Source organism: Anas platyrhynchos, chromosome 2 (genome assembly GCF_047663525.1).
Source record: "Anas platyrhynchos isolate ZD024472 breed Pekin duck chromosome 2, IASCAAS_PekinDuck_T2T, whole genome shotgun sequence".
NCBI classification, from domain to species: Eukaryota; Metazoa; Chordata; class Aves; order Anseriformes; family Anatidae; genus Anas; species Anas platyrhynchos.
In genome coordinates, this window is record NC_092588.1 from 91,846,211 (window position 1) to 91,865,538 (window position 19,328).

Genomic DNA, 19,328 nt, shown 5'->3' on the forward strand with positions numbered 1-19,328 from the left:
TGACTTTTTATAGACCATAGTACCTAGTGGAGCACAGTAGACTACTTAACTGTTAAGAAATGAGGGCTTAATCTTCTGCTAATTAGTCTAGGGATGCCCACTGTTTTTGCAGTCTTTTAGAAGTCTTGCTTTGCTGAGTAATTACTGCAGAACTTTTAGGGAAGAAATTTACTCAGTTGCAGTTCCAGTATCTAGGCAAACATTGAGCAGTAAAACTTTGAATGTGTGAGACAGGCTGTTGTTTGGCTGATCAGTGCAAATGCTTCTTGGAGAAGTACTTGAGATACCCTGACAGAAGGGGGAAAATGTAATTCGGGAAAAAAAAAAAAAACAAACACAAAAACAAACAAACAAAAAACTGCTTGCTTCCAAGCTTTCTTTGTTTTGTGTGAATTTAGCTGCTCTGAAGGTGACTAAGTAAGCTTGGTACGCATTTCTCCTTAAATTCTGTCATACTAAATTTGATTCAGTGCCCTTTTTTTTTTCTTCCCCTTAGCCTAATTATAGCTTCAAGGGATTTCTTGCTTCCTCCCCTAATAATGAAAATAACCAGGATTCCCATTTCCCTTTTCTGGAGTGGTGCTGTGCTGGTATGAGTTTAATTGGCCTAATAAGAAGTGTGTGGCTTTATTTTGAGTGGTCAAATTCTCGGGGCTGAAATTCGCAGCTCTGGTTTCCAGCTACAAGTTCAGGATTTCAGTTCTTATCTAGGAGAGTGAAGACAGGTCTTGGTCTCTTTTATCTTCTTTTGAATGATTTTTTTTTTCATTGTGATTCTTTGAAGGAGGAAGAGGATTTCAGGCTCTTAATGCATGAAGCATATAAATTCTAGTTTAGACCTTGACTTCCAACTCATTTGGCTGCTGTAACTTATTTTTGTCAGCATTTGGGAGCATGTAATGCCTGTTTTAGTGAAAAAGTCCTGTATTTAAAGAACCAGGTCTGTGTTGCTGTCATATGTTCTCTCTTTTGTTGCTGTAGTTGGAACTCAGGCAGTTGATATGTTTGTGTGACTTTCTTTAGTTCACCACATTAGCAGAGTCAAACACACAATGCTCGTTGTATTGTGCAGCAACTTCTGTTCTTTGTGTCTTGATACTTTGAAATTACTGTAAATTTTAAGTAACACCTTTGTTACTGACTCATGCAGCAGATATGGCCTTTCCTTTAATATTTTTGTCTTTGCTAGCTTTATTTTTACAGTTAATGTCTGAGTTTACCATTATATTAACGTATACTTACTGCTAAAGGACAGTAAAGGACTTTAATTGATTTTTTTTGGTCTAAAGAGTTTTAAAGAAATCTTAGTCTTGAATAGAATTTCAGGTTCTTTAGTATAAAGAAACAACATTGTATACTTGAAATAATAAAGAAAATTGTTAACTAGGAATTTGTGTTCTTTTTAAATAAAAATCTCCATGTTGTTCACATTCATAGGTAGTAAATGAGACAGTGTGCATTGGTAGGAACATATACCTGTTTATTTTCTTCAGGGTCCTGCTGCCATACAAAGCATAGTCAGTTGGCAACACACTGACTTCCCAAGGCCATTTAGCAAGGTTTGCATCTTGATGTTGCCCTGATGGCAGTTGGTGACTGGGTAATTGTGGAATGCGGAAGGACAGCTTGGCTTTGTTGGTGTCTTCTGGTTGACACATTAAATTCGGGAACAGGAGGAGATCAAATAGGAAGTCCATTTTCTGTGTAATACTAAGTGGAAAAGACTGACTAGACAGCAGACAATGAAGGTGTTCAAATACATCAGTTGAAGTGGTATTCCGTGCTGTTATTTATTGAAGTGATTGTTTGTACTGTTTGTGTTAGTTTGTATCAGTAAAGTTTATTAGGAACTATGTGTGTATGGAGTGATTGTGTGACAAATCAAACCAAACTTAAACTGGTGAGTGTAGCAATGCAATATTGAACTTGACCTACAAAAGAGAGGCTGTTTTGTATGACTTCTATATATCAGGCCTGGGGTGTAAGGTCACTTACAGAAAATTGTACTTGTTAGTATTTAAAATGAAGCAGTAGTTAAATGTGCTTTCAAAGTATGACCATCTAATGAAAGATGAAGAAAACAGACAACAATAAAAATATTTTTATGAAAATAAGCAGATGTTTTTGAAAACAGTACCTTTCATGTGCTAACTTTGTAAGTAATTACAGAATCACAGAATTGTCTAGGTTGGAAGAGACATCAAGATTGAGTCCAACCTCTGACCTAACACTAACAAGTCCTCCACTAAGCCATATCGCTAAGCTCTACATCTAAACGTCTTTTATAGACCTCAAGGGATGGTGACTCAACCACTTCCCTGGGCAGCCCGTTCCAATGCCTCACAACCCTCTCGGTAATGAAGTTCTTCCTAAGATCCAACCTAAAACACCCCTGGCACCACTTTAGCCCATTCCCCCCCATCCTGTCACCAGGCATGTAGAGAATAGAACATCCCCCACCTCGCTACAGCCTCCTTTAAGGTACCTGTAGAGAGCAATAAGGTCACCCCTGAGCCTCCTCTTTGCCAGGCTGAACAAGCCCAGCTCCCTCAGCCACTCCTCATAAGACTTGTTCTCCAGGCCCCTCACCAGCTTGGTCACCCTTCTCAGGACTTGCTCGAGCACCTTGATGTCCTTCTTGTAGTGAGGGGCCCAAAACTGAACACAGCACTTGAGGTGCGGCCTCACCAGAGCTGAGTACAGGGGGACGATCACTTCCCTAGCCCTGCTGGCCACACTGTTTCTTATGCAAGCCAGGATGCTGTTGGCCTTCTTGGCCACCTGAGCACACTGCTGGCTCATATTCAGCCGACTATCCACCAATACTCCCAGGTCCTTCTCTGCCTGGCAGCTCTCCAACCACTCATCTCCCAGCCTGTAGCTCTGCTTGGGGTTGCTGTGCCCCAGGTGCAGGACCCGGCACTTGGCCTTGTTGAACTTCATGCAGTTGACGTCAGCCCATCGGTGCAGCCTATCCAGATCCTCCTGCAGAGCCTTCCTTCCCTCGAGAAGATTGACACACGCACCTAACTTGGTGTCAGCTGCAAACTTACTGAGGGTGCACTCGATCCCCCCATCCAGATCATCAATAAAGATATTAAAGAGAACTGGCCCTAGTACTGAGCCCTGGGGGACGCCACTAGTGACTGGCCTCCAACTGGACTTGACTCCATTCACCATGACTCTTTGGGCCCGGCTATCCAGCCAGTTTTTAGCCCAATGAAGTGTATACCAGTCCAAGCCAAGAGCAGCCAGTTTCTTGAGGAGAATGCTGTGGGAAACGGTGTCAAAAGCCTTGCTGAAGTCAAGGTAGACCACATCCACAGCCTTTCCCTCATCCACCCAGCGCGTCACTTTGTCACAGAAGGAGATCAGGTTCGTCAAGCAGGACCTGCCTTCCATAAACCCATGCTGACTGGGCCTGATCGCCTGGTTGCCCTGCAAGTGCTGTGTGATGACTCTCAAGATAATCTGCTCCATGAGCTTCCCTGGCACTGATGTCAAATTGACAGGTCTTTAGTTCCTCGGGTCTACCCTCCAGCCCTTCTTGTAGATGGGTGTTACGTTCGCTAGCTGCCACTTGACTGGGACTTCCCCGATAGCTGGGACTGCTGATAAATGATGGCAAGAGGCTTGGCCAGCTCCTTTGCCAGTTCTCTCAGTACCTTCGGGTGGATCCCATCCGGCACCATCGACTTGTGCACATCCACGTGCCATAGCAGGTCGCCAGCCATTTCCTCATGGATAATGAGGGCCACATTCTGCTCCCCATCCCCTTCCACCAGCTCAGGGTGCTGGGAATCCAGAGAACAACCGGTATTGCCGCTAAAGACTGAGGCAAAGAAGACATTAAGCACCTCAGCCTTTTCCTCATCTTTTGTAACTAGGTTTCCCCCTGCATCCAGTAAAGGCTGGAGATTCTCCTTAGTCCTCCTTTTCATGTTAATGTATTTATAAAAACATTTTTTGTTGTCTTTAACAGCAGTAGCCAGATTGAGCTCCAGATGAGCTTTGGCCTTTCTAATTTTGTCCCTGCACAGCCTTACCACATCCTTATAGTCTTCCTGAGCGGCCCGCCCTCTTTTCCAAAGGCCATAAACCCTCTTTTTTCTCCTAAGCTCAAGCTGCAATTCTCTGCTCAGCCAGGCCAGTCTTCTTCCACACCGGCTCATCTTTGCGCATGTGGGGACAGACTGCTCCTGAGACTTCAAGATTTCCTTCTTGAGGAGTGCCCAGCCTTCCTGGACTCCTCTGCCCTTCAGAACCGCCTCCTGAGGGACTCTACCAACCAGTGTACTGAGCAGCTCAAAGTTGGCCCTCCGGAAGTCCAAGACAGAGTTTTTACTGGTCCCCTTCCTGGCTTCTCCAAGAATGGAGAACTCTACCATTTCATGGTCACCCTGCCCAAGACAGCTCCCAACCACCACATCTCCCACCAGTCCTTCCCTGTTTGTGAAGAGAAGGTCTAGCGGGGCACCTCCCCTGGTAGGCTCAGTAACCAGCTGCGTCAGGAAACTATCTTCCACGCTCTCCAGAAACCTCCTAGACTGCTTTCTCTGGGCTGTGTTGTGCTTCCAGGATATGTCAGGGAAGTTGAAGTCCCCCACAAGAGCAAATGCTGGTGATTTCACAACTTCTGTCAGCTGCCTGTAGAACTCCTCATCCGTCTCCTCATCCTGGTTCGGCAGTCTATAACAGACCCCCACCAGGATGCTTGCCGTGTTGGCCTTCCTGCTGATCCTAACCCACAGGGACTCAACCTTATCATTCCCAGCTTCAAGTTCCGCGACATCAAAACTTTCTCTGATATAGAGAGCCACACCACCACCCCTTCTGTGCTGCCTGTCCCTTCTGAAGAGCCTATAGCCAGGCATTGCAGCACTCCAGTCGTGAGAGTGGTCCCACCATGTCTCCGTGATGGCAACCAAGTCGTAGCCTGCCTGCCGCACAGTGGCTTCCAGCTCCTCCTGTTTGTTGCCCATGCTGAGTGCATTAGTGTAGATGCACTTCAGCTGGGCCATTGCCTTATCCCCCAGCCTTGCCATTGTTCCCCCTGGCACAGCTCTAACAAGCCTTGTTTCATCCCTGTCCCCCTTCGTACCTAGTTTAAAGCCCTCTCAATGAGCCCCGCCAGCTCCTGGCCCAGGATCCTTTTTCCCCTAAAAGATAGGGACCCATCTGTGGCCATCAGGCCAGGTGCTGAGTAAAGTGCCCCATGGTCAAAAAACCCAAGATTTCTACATTGGCACCAGCCCCTGAGCCACGTGTTTAACAGGTGGGCTTTCCGTGTCCTCTCTGTACCCCTTCCTGCCACCGTAGGGATGGATGAAAACACCACCTGCACTCCTGCTCCATCCACTAACTGTCCCAGTCCCCTAAAGTTCTGTTTGATGGTCTTCAGGCTTCTCTCTTCTGTGTCATCACTGCCTGCCTGGACTATTAAAAGAGGATAATAGTCTGAGGGGCGAACCAGGTTAGGAAGTTTTCTGACAATGTCACTGACCCTGGCCCCAGGGAGGCAGCAGACTTCCCTACGGGTAGGGTCAAGCTGACAAATAGGGCCCTCAGTTACCTTGAGAAGGGAGTCGCCCACAACACTCACCCTTCTTTCTTTCTTGGTGGAGGCAGTCCTTAGGCGTGGAGTCGACTTCCTCACCCTAGGCATCCTGCTGGGTAGACTTTCTACCTCTTCCTCAGCTACTGGTCTCTCAAGCTCCAGGGCCTCCAACCTGTTCTGTAAGGGCACCTGGGAATGTGGGGCTGGTGGGGGGGGGACAGCGCCTGTGATGTCTTAGTTCTTACCTTTATCCTGATCACATAGCATAAATTTTAGTTCTTTTGGGAAAACACCTTTGATTTATAGAGTAGTAGGTGTCTCAGTGAGGCACATTTGAATTCTTACTTCATAACGGCTGCCCTTGTAGTAGCAATCTCATTGCTGCAGTGTGATAAGGTAGAATACAGTTTTATAGCTTTGTGTAGACAATAGAAAAATTGCCACAAGTTTTAAAATCCATGCTAAGTGTCTTTAAAAAGCCTTAAGTTGCAGTGCTTCTTCTGAAGCCATAAACCTGTACATCAGCAGATGTAATTTACTGAAGAAAGTGCTAACATGATTGTATATTAAAAATGCTTCCTGAATTTTTAAACAAACATTCTTCGCATGTGGGACATAGACCTTGTACATCTGCTTCATGTTTATCAACAGTGGCTAATAAAGTAATCTGAGGAAACAGGAACAAGGTTAACTGTTTCACAGGTTGTGAAACTTGCTGCTACTAGGTGTTTTGGATATTGGGAACATAGAATGTTTTTTAAGGAAACAGAACTTTTCCAATGGGCATATAGCCGACATTATGTATGGCAGTAATTGCAGGAGGCATATACGAAACAGGCTTCATATGTTAAATGTTTTCATCTGGCAGTTTAGTGGGTGTCTGTTCTGCATGTCTGCATGTAGCCTATCATGTTTAATAAGTGGTGCAGGTCTAGTGCATAACGTGGGAGAACTTTGAACTGCCAATTATTGCTTGGATAGATTGTGTGGGGGACTGTGATGTACTTGCCATATTGCTGACACTCATTCCTAAACATCTTCCACCCAGGAGACAAAATACTGGCACAGGGAAACTTATGGTTTTAATTCAGTGACTGCTATAATATGCTGTAATGAAAACTAAAATTGGAACTGGAAAAAAATTATCAAGGATTAAGCTCTTCAATTGATATGTTGCAAGGCAAATGTAATCTATTTCAAATACATTGAAATTTAAACAGCTGTCAATTTGTAGGAGACTGAGTTATAATATTCAGATCAAGGGACCATAGAGTAGCCTGTTAATTGTTAAATGCACTTTAGACATTAAGTCATGCTCCAAAGATGGTGTGCTCCTTTATGTTTAGGTATGCAGGGACTCCTTTCCATAACACTTTTCTCACCTATTGTTCATCAGAAGGTGACAGGTGACAGCTTATTCTGTTATGCTCTTTTTCTACTTTGGATTGTGACAGGGTTCCAACATTATCATTCCCTTTGAACTTTTTCATCCAGTGAAAAGATCCCCCTAGACAGGATTTCTGTCTGTTCTCCAGATCCTTCATAGCTATGAGTGAACCCCATAATTTATTGGGTGATGGTGGGGAGGTTGTTGTACTCTCTTCTTTACTTGTCAGTGTAAGAAACAGAACTCTTAATTTGATTTAGCTCATGGATCTCTTCCTTTTTTTTTGTAGATATTATGATCAGCTGTGTTCAATTGAACCAAAGTTTCCATTCTCTGAAAATCAGGTAAGAAGATGTGTCAAACCATTATACTGAATTGTGATCATGGCAGCTAGGATATGACTGCCAAGCCTGTACCTAATCCACTAAACAATACTTCCCTCAGGCAAGACATTTAAACTATGAGCCTTATTTTCCCAACGTCTGTTTATTTTCAGTTTGTACTCACGAATAGTCTATACTGAAATTTCACCTGTAGTGGCCAGGATTACCTTCATATTAAAGATTCAGAAAAGTTCTGCTGTTGGCTGGTGGTTATTGTGCTCTAAATTAGAAAGAGTGTGCTTTGCCAAAATATTCCTCTTCTACTCCTTTCCTTTTCCCAAGAAGTCTATTTCAGACTACTATATATACTACTATATTATACTATAAATGCTTTTTAAAAAACATAATTTATATGGGAAAAGCTTTAGTTAGTAATGGTTGGAATATGATGCTTGTTTTTTTTGAGGTAGAACAGATGTTTCATTCATAGCTATAACAGAGTAAACCCACTGGTTTACTATTTTTCTGCCTCTGCATCAATAAATTACGTAGTTTCTCTATAGATGTGTTAATTTTTTTTCTTCCCCTAACACATTTATTTAGAATTTTATGGTTTTGAGGATGAATTCAGCTTAAGAAAATGTCTTTCCTCAAGTGGAGACTGAAATAGATCTTCAGGCTCCTATATTTTGGGAGGGAAAGATGTAGATTTTCTTTGGAGGCATTTACACGTAGGACAGAATTTCAGTTTCTTTAGCAGATGATATTTGTATGGTAAGGTTATAATTTAAACATTTCTTTCAGACTTAGGGGATTGCAAGGGAGTGGTTTTGATGCAATTCAAACTGATTTTAGTTTTCAGTGTAGCTGCCTTCACTTGTTTGTGAAGTAAAGCCAACCTACACTTTGGTTTTAATGTGTAAAAGTTTTGATGTGGTGCTCTGCTAACTCTGATATGTGGAGAACTGGGAAACTTTAGGAACAAGATTTGCAGATCAGTAAACTGTTCTATCAAATTGAAGTAGTCAGTGGAAGCAGGAATGAACAGTTGGGACCAGAAATTCCTGAACTGGCATTTCTGCTGGAGAAAAGTGTTACTGAACAGTACTGTGTGCTCTCAGGTTATTCTCCGAGGACATTTTAAAATGAGGGATTTTGTTATCTTTCCTGGGTTCATACCTGTGGCCTACAACCAGTTTGATCAGCTGAATCAAACTGTGGAACTTCAAAGCAGGTTCTGTGAAGTATTTGCATTGTCTATGGAATGTATGCTAGAAGTGTAATATAAAACGCTTTTTACCTGCTTTCTCTTCTCTGAGAGCATTTCCTGGCAGTGGTGCTATTGAATTCACTCTTAATATCATGTTATAAATATTGTATCAAAAAGCAGTGCCAAATATGCTAGTAGTTTGGAACAATGGAAACTGCCTGGTTGGGTAGTTTCATTTAATTGTGAACACCATACCTGTCTGTCAGACTTCATGTGAGAGGAATATCTTAGTTTGGAAGTAACTTTTTCTGTCACTTAGAGAAGGAGTAGAGCTGAAGGTCTGTTTTGAGAATTTATCTTGTTTGCTTTAAAAAAAGATTTGAAAAAACTAACAAGAAGAAAAAAAATATATAGTAAATTTTTAAAGTAACTCTTGATGTTTTTCTGACGCTTCCAGAATGTTTGTAATGTCACTGGTGAATTAAATGTTTTATATTGTTAGAATTAAAAAAGGATAAGTATGTAAATTCGGGATATTTTCTGAAGGCTTCATTGTTTATTTTAGAAATAAAGATGTTTTTCACAACTTTCAGGTCTGTGTAACATTTACGTGGAAAGATGCTTTTGATAAAGGATCGCTTTTTGGAGGCTCTGTCAAACTGGGTATGTAATCACACCAAGAATGCAAGTGTTAATGATAAAATGTGAGAATATTTTTTTATAGCTGAAAAGTTAATAGTGTTTCTAGTACTATCAGTATAACTTTCCACGAGTCCCTGCTACATTACTAAGAGATAAATCACTTCTGTTCCTTGGACACCCCCAGCTGACTTTAGTGAAAACGGTTCAAGATGACATTAAGTTTCAAAGGTAGACTTTTGGTAAGCCATCTCTTAATTGCTTTTCATAAGTCAGATCCTTTTGAAAAGTGAAATGTCTAAGTGAAGCAAGTCCCCTACAGAAGAAGTGTTTATCTGGCTTCATTAACATAGTTAGACATCACATGCTCTTGAAGAGACTACTAGAAGGACCTGCCTGCCAATGCATTGAAGTGATTTTTCTGTTACTTTATAAAATAAAAAAATAAAAAATAAACTTCAAAAAATAAATTATATTTGTTTTCTGCAAATGTAAGGAGTTTGAGTCTGTTTCATTTTACTTGCATGGGGACAATTCTGCCCTGCAATTTCTGGGTCATAAAATTAATTTGGAACACTTGCCAATGCAGAAACTAAGACTAAATGCTTTTGAATTAAGTGTAAAGCTGTCCAGTTGTCGTCATTCTCTGTTTCTATTTATACCTAAGTGTTCATCATGGTTAATGTTGAAGGATGACCATTGCAATTTTGAAGCTGTAGACAAAGCCTGGAAAATCTGTTGCAATACTTCTTTTTTTTAAAAAAAAAATAATAAAATAAAAATCCATCTTGCATGTAGTTTTCTGTTAGCAACTACTGAAAATCTATGCAACTTCCATGCTCTGAATACAGGTGCTAGAGATATGCTTGGGTGAACTATATGCAGAACAATATACCACGTCACTATGTATAAACAAATGCTGCACAAATTTCCTTGCTCGAATTTTAACTCTTCTAGAAAGTTCTTCTGGATAATCATAGAAACCCATGGTTTGGGTTGGAATCTGAACCATGTAATCTGAAATATGTTGGTTTAAGTTAATAGGTAGAACTATATACAGATGAGTCTGAGGAAAAGTAATATTGCTAAACAGCTCTTCTCACTGTAGTAAATCACAGTTGAAAAGTAGTCCAAACTGTAGAATAATTCTAGATATAAAGTATTTTTGCACTTCAGAAACTTTGAAATCGTATCTTCTTGTGCTTTAGTCTTTTGAATGATGTGTAACCTCTATAGATGTTTGAAAATACACTTCAAAAGAGATTTCCAAATTATTTCATGTACTGTGTAGACCCCTATACTATGGTCTTTATAGTTCCTCACTTAGAAACATTTAGTGGAAGTATTAAACAAGGCTCTGTTCAGCCTTCGGACTAAAGAGGACTTCAACTTTAAAACTTCATTATGATTTGCTTTATTTTTTGATTTGAAACTGTGGTTTCCTCTGCAGGATGCTAAAGTACTGAGGATTATTTTCTTAAGTGTGGGTAACTGTCTCTTGATTGCAGCCCTGGCGAGTTTGGGGTATGAGAAGACCTGTGTTTTGTTCAACTGTGGAGCATTGGCAAGCCAGATTGCAGCAGAACAGAATCTAGATAATGATGAGGGACTGAAAGCTGCAGCTAAACACTATCAGGTACAGAGACTCCCTGCTTATGCTTTTGAATTCTGTTATTGATCTTAGAACATCAATTTTATAGCTGCATGTGTTTTTTTCCCTTAATTACAAAGATAGGTTGACTAATTACCTAGTGTTTTCTTGTGCATATTTGCTAGTTTTGAAGGATTTCATTGCATAGCAGTTCCCCTCTTCCCCTACCTCGCAAGAGTGTTGTTAACTAACAACCTTCAGCTTAAGATTTAGTGACTTTGGCTAATATTCTTAACAAGTTCTATAGCAATAATCTCTTGTATTCTTCTTGGTAAAATGCAATACATTTTCGCATTCTTACGTGATTAGCCATAGCCAATATGCTTTTACTTGTAGTCTGTCTTCATAAATGTCTCAGTGCAAGTTAACTTTAAGAACAAGAAGTTGCAAGGAATTTTTTTTGGTAGCTAAACAGTAAATGGGATACTGAACAAGTTCTATTTTTTGAAATTATTTTATGTATTATATTTGTAAAAGTAAAAATCTGTTTGAGAATGTGAAGGATAATACATTGTTTTGTTTTGTTTAGTTTGCAAGTGGTGCTTTCCAACACATTAAAGACACTGTTCTGTCAGCATTGAATCGAGAACCCACGGTGGACATCTCTCCCGACACAGTTGGAACTCTCAGTCTTATTATGTTGGCTCAAGCCCAAGAAGTGTTTTTTTTGAAAGCAACAAGAGGTATACTTCTAATGCTTAGGTTAAATATTTGAGTGATCATTGCAACTTCCATAAAAATTTAAAAGCATATTACATTACTAAGAGCTGGTAAATGGCCTTTCAAATGTTTTTATTTTTCCCATTACGGATTTCCACACCATGTCCACCTGCAAATGCGGGTCATTAAACACAAACTACAGATGTCATTTTAGAATTTGTCTAAGGTTCATTTGACAGTGCATTTGTTCCATTTGTTTTTCCTTCTTGTGTTCAAAACAATTAACTTTGGTTTACAAAGGATTTTGTTGGTTTACATATTTTTCCTTCTTGAAAACTAAAATCGTCATCTAAAAGAACCAAGAGTACTAGAAATAGTGCACAGGAGCTTTACCACTACTTCCCTCCTATACATGGGGGATGATCTCGTGAGAATTTAGAAAAATGACTGTACAGGGAAACAAAGGACATTTCCTAGGAGTTTAGTGGAATTAAATTGTTCCATTGCCCTTCATTTTTAAGAATGGAACTGTCTAACCTTGTCTAACGTTGAGAATGCCCAGTTTATCTCTGAAAGTGAAATTCTGCAGGTAGAACAAAAATTGGGTCCATAACTGTTAAAGGCTGATTATGAAATAATCATTCAGCAGCAGCATATTTTCATGCAGTTATTGAAGAACATATGCTTCTAGGATCTTTCCTGTGGAACACTACCATCTTCAGTACTAGACTTTTTTGCTTTTCTGCTCCTCTCTCTTGGAGCAAACTGTACATCTAGAGCTTAAAGGTACCCAAAAGTAAAACTAAGGACCTAAAGGTCAGATGTGATGCTCACACCCCCTACCCCTGCTCTCCACTGTATAGTTTGCAGTACAGTGGAGGAAGGCGATGTTTATCTTACTTGTATGCTGCTTCACAGGGAAGATTTCTCAAAAGCCTCATAGCCTTACTGCCCTAATCTTAAAAGAATCTTAACCAGAAATTAATGTCCTTCAGCTAAATGATAAACCATGATTATCACAGAATCACAGAATCACAGAATCACAGAATCTCTAGGTTGGAAGAGACCTCAAGATCATCGAGTCCAACCTCTGACCTAACACTAACAGTCCCCACTAAACCATATCCCTAAGTTCTACATCTAAACGTCTTTTGAAGACTTCCAGGGATGGTGACTCAACCACCTCCCTGGGCAGCCTGTTCCAATGTCTAACAACCCTTTCAGTAAAGAAATTCTTCCTAACATCTAACCTAAAACTCCCCTGGCGCAACTTTAGCCCATTCCCCCTCGTCCTGTCACCAGGCACATGGGAGAACAGGCCAACCCTCATCTCGCTAGAGCCTCCTTTAATATACTTATACAGAGTGATAAGGTCACCCCTGAGCCTCCTTTTCTCTAGGCTGAACAAGCCCAGCTCCTTCAGCCGCTCCTCATAGGACTTGCTCTCCAGGCCCCTCACCAGCTTCGTCGCCCTTCTCTGGACCCGCTCAAGCACCTCGATGTCCTTCTTGTAGCGAGGGGCCCAGAACTGAACACAGTACTCGAGGTGCGGCCTCACCAGAGCCGAGTACAGGGGGACGATCACCTCCCTAGCCCTGCTGGTCACAGTGTTTCTGATACAAGCCAGGATGCCGTTGGCCTTCTTGGCCACCTGAGCACACTGCTGGCTCATATTCAGCCGACTGTCCACCATCACTCCCAGGTCCTTCTCTGCCTGGCAGCTCTCCAGCCATTCCTCTCCCAGCCTGTAGCTCTTCTTGGGGTTATTGCGCCCCAGGTGCAGGACCCGGCACTAGGCCTTGTTAAACTTCATACAGTTGACCTCAGCCCATCGGTGCAGCCTATCCAGATCCTCCTGCAGAGCCTTCCTACCCTCAAGCAGATCGACACACGCACCTAGCTTGGTGTCATCTGCAAACTTACTGAGGGTGCACTCAATGCCCTCATCCAGATCATCGATGAAGATGTTAAAGAGGACCGGCCCCAGCACCGAGCCCTGGGGGACGCCACTAGTGACTGGCCTCCAACTGGACTTGGCTCCATTTACCACAACTCTCTGGGCCCGGCTATCCAGCCAGTTTCTAACCCAACGAAGCGTGCGCCAGTCCAAGCCAAGAGCAGCCAGTTTCTTGAGGAGAATGCTGTGGGAAACGGTGTCAAAAGCCTTGCTGAAGTCAAGGTAGACCACATCCACAGCCTTTCCCTCGTCCACCCAGCGCGTCACTTTGTCGTAGAAGGAGATCAGGTTCGTCAAGCAGGATCTGCCTTCCATAAACCCATGCTGACTGGGCCTGATCGCCTGCTTGCCCTTCAAGTGCCGCATGATGACTCCCAAGAGGATCTGCTCCATGAGCTTCCCTGGTACTGAGGTCAAACTGACCGGCCTGTAGTTCCCCGGGTCTGCCCTCCGGCCCTTCTTGTAGATGGGCGTCACGTTTGCTAGCCGCCAGTCAGCTGGGACCTCCCCCGATAGCCAGGACTGCTGATAAATGATGGATAGGGGCTTGGCCAGCTCCTCTGCCAGTTCTCTCAGTACTCTTGGGTGGATCCCATCCGGCCCCATCGACTTGTGCACATCCAAGTGCCGTAGCAGGTCACCAACCAGTTCTTCGTGGATGGTGAGGGCCACATCCAGCTCCCCGTCCCCTTCCACCAGTTCTGGGTACTGGGTATCCAGAGAGCAACCGGTTTTACCACTAAAGACTGAGGCAAAGAAGGCATTGAGCACCTCCGCCTTTTCCTCATCTCTTGTAACTAAGTTTCCCCCCGCATCCAGTAAAGGATGGAGATTCTCCTTAGTCCTTTTTGTGTTGATGTATTTATAAAAGCGTTTTTTGTTATCTTTAACGGCAGTAGCCAGCTTGAGCTCCAGATGAGCTTTGGCCTTCCTAATTTTGTCCCTGCACAGCCTCGCTACATCCTTATAGTCCTCCCTAGTGGCCTGCCCAATTTTCCAAAGATTATAAACCCTCTTTTTCCTCCTAAGCTCAAGCCACAATTCTCTGTTGAGCCAGGCTGGTCGTCTTCCCCGGTGGCTCATCTTTGGGCACATGGGGATAGACCGCTCCTGTGCCATTAGGATTTGCCTCTTGAATAGCACCCAGCCTTCCTGAACCCCTCTGCCCTTCAGAACCGCCTCCCATGGGACTCCACCAACCAGTGTCCTGAGCAGCCTAAAGTCAGCCCTCCGAAAGTCCAATACAGTGGTTTTACTGGTTCCCTTCCTGGCCCCGCCAAGAATAGAGAACTCCACCATTTCGTGGTCACTCTGCCCAAGACTGTTCCCGACAATCACATCCTCCACCAGTCCTTCTCTGTTTGTGAAGAGAAGGTCTAGCAGGGCACCACCCCTGGTAGGTTCACTAATCAGCTGCGTCAGGAAGCTATCTTCCACTTTCTCCAGAAACCTCCTAGACTGCTTCCTCTGGGCTGTGTTGTGCTTCCAGGATATGTCAGGGAAGTTGAAGTCCCCCACGAGTACAAGCGCTGACGATTTCGCAACTTCTGTCAGCTGCCTGTAGAACTCCTCATCCGTCTCCTCATCCTGGTTCGGCGGTCTATAGCAGACCCCGACCAGGACACTAGCCTTGTTGTCCCTGCCGATCCTAACCCAAAGGGACTCGATCTTGTCATTCCTAGCCTCGAGTTCTACAACATCGAAAGACTCTCTAATATAGAGAGCCACACCGCCACCCCTTCCTTATGTTATTTATTAGGATGTTTAGCAGTATTTTGGTCTCTGGATATTTGAATGTTGCTTTTATATAAGTCCATGACTTGGTCTCAAAACTCAATTGCAGCTTCTTGGTGCACTGACGATTAGCATTACATGCAATTTTTCAGTTTTTCGTCTAGCATGAGATGGTCTGTTTAGCAGCCTTACCCAGCTGAGCTTGTTGGTTCTGATGGAATTGAGTTTATTCACAAATTGAAAGCAAAGTTATTTGACAAAAAACAAATTGGTTTGCAAAGGCAAACTTCATTGCAGAGCTACAGATTAGTTCCAGAGTTTCTGAAGAACTTAACGTTTTAAGTGTCTCAAAGTCTGAATGTTTGCTTGTCCATCTCTAGGCTTGCATAGTAGCTTTGATATTTTAAGGATACATGAGTGAAAACAAAAGCCTCTAATGGTGATGGATCTATTCCAAACTGTTTACATGGACAAATGACTGTCTAATGTTTCTGTTGTTAATGTGGCTAACGTAGTAATATTTTTTTTCTCTGTTTAAGCTGAGGCTCTGTGAAAGAATATGTAACTAGCACACACACACATACACACAAACACCAGATGGGGTTACAAGGATGTTCTATTTAGGTGTTTTGTTTTTATTAAATATTTAGTGTACTGGAAAGAAACACTAACAAAAAAGTTAGTTGCTAACTCCTTTCTCTCCATATGTCTGAACCCTTTTCCATGGTGAAAAGATCTGTTTGGCATATCTTAAGTACATTTACTTCATTTACGTCATAGCTCATGTCTGCAGTGTTGTAGATGTGTGTGTGGGCTGGAATGAGCAGCTCACTTGGGATTTGATTTTAGTAAGTAAGTATGCCCTGAAGGCTTCTTAATCCCCCCTCCCATACATCCCACTAATGCTTATCAGTCTGGCAGTATACAAAAATCACCTGAATCAGGAAATGCTTGTTTGTAAGAGCAGCTATTTAGATGGCTGACACTTGCATTGTTTGCCTGCCTTGTCTGTGCAGGCTGAATTGCTAGTGTAGGCCAGAGGCCATTATGAAAGGAGATGAAAATTGATAGTGTGTTCCCATTTTAACAGTTCTAGCTTTAGGAACAGGGTGAGAAAAAGAGGCGGGGAATGCTGCTGAGGATGTGGCTCTGCTGTGAAGCAGTGGATGCCAGTTGGAGGAACTGTAGTTACTGATGTTAAAGAATGCCTCCTAGATTTGCTGTAAGTTGACTTCAGTGTGGGCCTCTATGGAAAGGACCAGTCCCTCCTCTTCTGCTGCACTTCGAGTTTTTGAGTCTTGACATTGAGCTTGATTAGGGAACAGATCCTGCTGAAAATTGAATATATTTTTGCTGACTATATTTTGGCTAAATTCTTTGTGAGTGACCGCACAAATGCACGTGCTGGCACAAGGAAAGGTCTGAGAAGGAGCTGCCAAAGCTAGAGTGGAACTCTGCTTGTTACTGGCAGCTTGCCCTTGGTACGAGCTGAGGCATCACTGTTAATCCTGCATAAATAATAGCAGCTACTGAAAGCTTTGTCTTAGGACTGACTGAACTTGCAGTTTCATGACTGAAGTGAAAAAATCTGGAAGCTGCAGCTTGATATCGAGAGAAGAATGGGATTCCACCCGTGTAAAATTATACCCTTGCAATACAGTTGCTGCTTAAAAATAAACAGGTAAATTATCTCATCTTCAAAAATTGATGATATTAATTGTTGTTCTTTGTTTTTTCTTCTCCAACCCCAGATAAAATGAAAGACGGTATCATAGCTAAACTAGCTAATCAAGCTGCAGATTATTACGGTGATGCTTACAAACAATGTCAATATAAAGATACTCTGCCCAAGGTTAGTAACCCTCATAGAAATAACACGGGATCTGCTGTTGTTCATAACATGCTTGATGAAGAACACGTAAAATGTTATCCTCAAGAAAAGTTGACTGTCATTGCTACATTTATGTTGTATTTGAACCTGTAACTTAAAAAACAGTGAAGAATCTAGGAGGAAAAATATACTGTTACTTAAGCAATTAAAAAAAAAATGTGATGTGTTTACTTGTGACATTTGTTTAAAGGGATCTTGGGATATTTGATACGATTAGGGATGCCTTAACACACTAAATCTATTTTTCAAACTAACACTTCCTAATGGGGCTTAATTGGCTTCTAGTGTTCAAGTTTTCATTTGAAATTTGTTGTCTTGGTGACAGGATGAATATAGTATCGTTGATCACCTATCTGTTAATGTAAAATATGGCTGAAAGTGTGTCCCCTGTCTGCTTCCCTGCCATCTCCTCTTCTTCCACCCCAAAACAATTTTGGTATTTGTAAGTTATCTCTGTTCAGGCTTGACTGTGTGAGTGGCTTTGATTTTGGCATATACAGGAAGATTTTTTTTCCATTCTTTGAATATATACTAAATAACCGGTACTTTAAGAATGAGCAAGTGAAGAAGGCTTTACCCATGATATTCAAATCATAAGACAGTAGAAATTCTTTTGTGCAGTGTAAGTTACTTTAAACTTGGATAAAATGTACTTTATTTTTTGGTATTGACTCCTGACAGTTGTATCAAGCAAAGTAGGAGATCGGTTTACATAGTGCTTTTTGGGTGAATATCCATGGGAAGCATCCCACACTGCTGATGTTCAGTTATTTCTTGTTCATTGATAGTTTCAGAACTCTAAAATAACCATTCCAGCTTGCAGTGGTTGGTCTTGTTACAAAAGTGAAATATGCTAGATTTACTAAAACAAAGCAAAAAAAAAAAAAAAAATGCCTTCCCTATTAGAAAACTTGGTGGAAATATTTTGACCATTGATAAATGAAAAAGGTCAAGGTCTGGTCCTTCAAGTTGATATATGTTCTTAGCCAGATAAGTCTCTTTAATACTTAGGCAATTATTTTCTCTGGAAAAAAATCAGGTAATTTTTTTCTTTTCTTGTACTGTAGAATAGAATCTTGATAGCTATACAAACTGTAAGTGCTACTGTACTAAAGTAAAAGCAGTATGCATTTTTATTTTTAAGCAATAAATCTCACAGAAATGCCTTTGCTGTAGGCCAGTTAGTGATATTTTTAACATATATTTTTGGAAAAAATAAAGCCTAATTTAACTTTAAATAGATATTTTACCTAGCTGCAACTTTGGGTTCTTTTGTGTGTGCATCTATTTCTTCTTGTACATTCACTGGCATTTTACAGATTGGGCCAATTTCTTGCTTAGGTACTGTGGTTGTAATTGAATTCGGAGGGGTGATGAGATTAAATGAAATTACTGCTTTGTCTTTTGTGCTTGTGAATCTCTCTAAACAATAGATTTGCTGCCTGTTCCAGTTGTATAGTAATTTGTCAATTGATTATTTGAAATAACATAATAAGGTTTGCTGGTTCTATGAGTTAACATCGGCTCTGAGAGCTGTTACGTGTTTAGTTAGGAGTGTGAAATAGAAGGTGATTTGATGCGTCAGACTCCAGTTGTAACCAGCCTCCCTGGCTGCTTTTCTTTAAAATTAGGCCTCTTTTTTTCATTTCTGGTGGGGGCAGTGAGGTTGCACAAATGTGAAGAAGCAGTTTTTATGTACTGAGGTCTTTAAAACATCACTCTGCTTTTCCAGTGCTCCTTGATTTAAGAAATAAAACAGTAAGGCCAAATCCTTGATCAAAGACCATGCCTAATGCTGTGGGGTGCAGTATAATGTTTTCTTCATGTCTTGGTTGGTACTCCTGTGAAGATAAGTGCATTTATATAGAAGTCTAAAAATGACTTTTTAATGGCTTATATCTCAGTATTTGTGGTCCTTTTATTTGTTCTTTGTTTTCATGATTCTGGAGTTACTTTCTTGATAGCCTTCTGCTGTTATAAGTGTAATTGCTTCATTACATAAAAAATACCTGTTTTCATCCCTCCCCTTTTTCCCTTCTTTTAAGAATACTGTCTTGGCTTTGTCTTGGGGGTGTTTGGGTATGTTCTTGTAACTATCCTTTCTAATATGTGCATGCACTTCTAATCTTTGGAGTAAATGTTGCGACTTCATGGCTTGAATTTAAATTGTAGTTCATCTAATATAATAGCCATTAAGAATTTTGCAGCAACGTGTTTTTTTTTTTTAAAAAAAAATCTGGATTCAATCCATGCTAAGTTGCATGTTCTCTGACATTTACCTCTAATATTTTAACCTATCTAAACCATTAATTGGGTGAT

General features: G+C 41.4%; 1 protein-coding gene across 4 annotated transcripts in view; it reads left to right on the forward strand.

Annotated features, from left to right (window-relative positions):
• The window catches only part of PDCD6IP (programmed cell death 6 interacting protein), a 37,650-nt gene that overhangs the window by 2,697 nt on the left and 15,625 nt on the right, over nucleotides 1–19,328 (forward strand). For all 4 annotated transcript variants that reach the window (XM_027451570.3, XM_027451571.3, XM_072033102.1 and 1 more), the window contains exons 2-6: nucleotides 7,234–7,288; nucleotides 9,071–9,140; nucleotides 10,625–10,752; nucleotides 11,297–11,450; nucleotides 16,870–16,970. In XM_027451570.3, coding sequence (XP_027307371.1) covers nucleotides 7,234–7,288; nucleotides 9,071–9,140; nucleotides 10,625–10,752; nucleotides 11,297–11,450; nucleotides 16,870–16,970 — 508 coding nt within the window. The remainder of the gene's footprint in view (nucleotides 1–7,233; nucleotides 7,289–9,070; nucleotides 9,141–10,624; nucleotides 10,753–11,296; nucleotides 11,451–16,869; nucleotides 16,971–19,328) is intronic.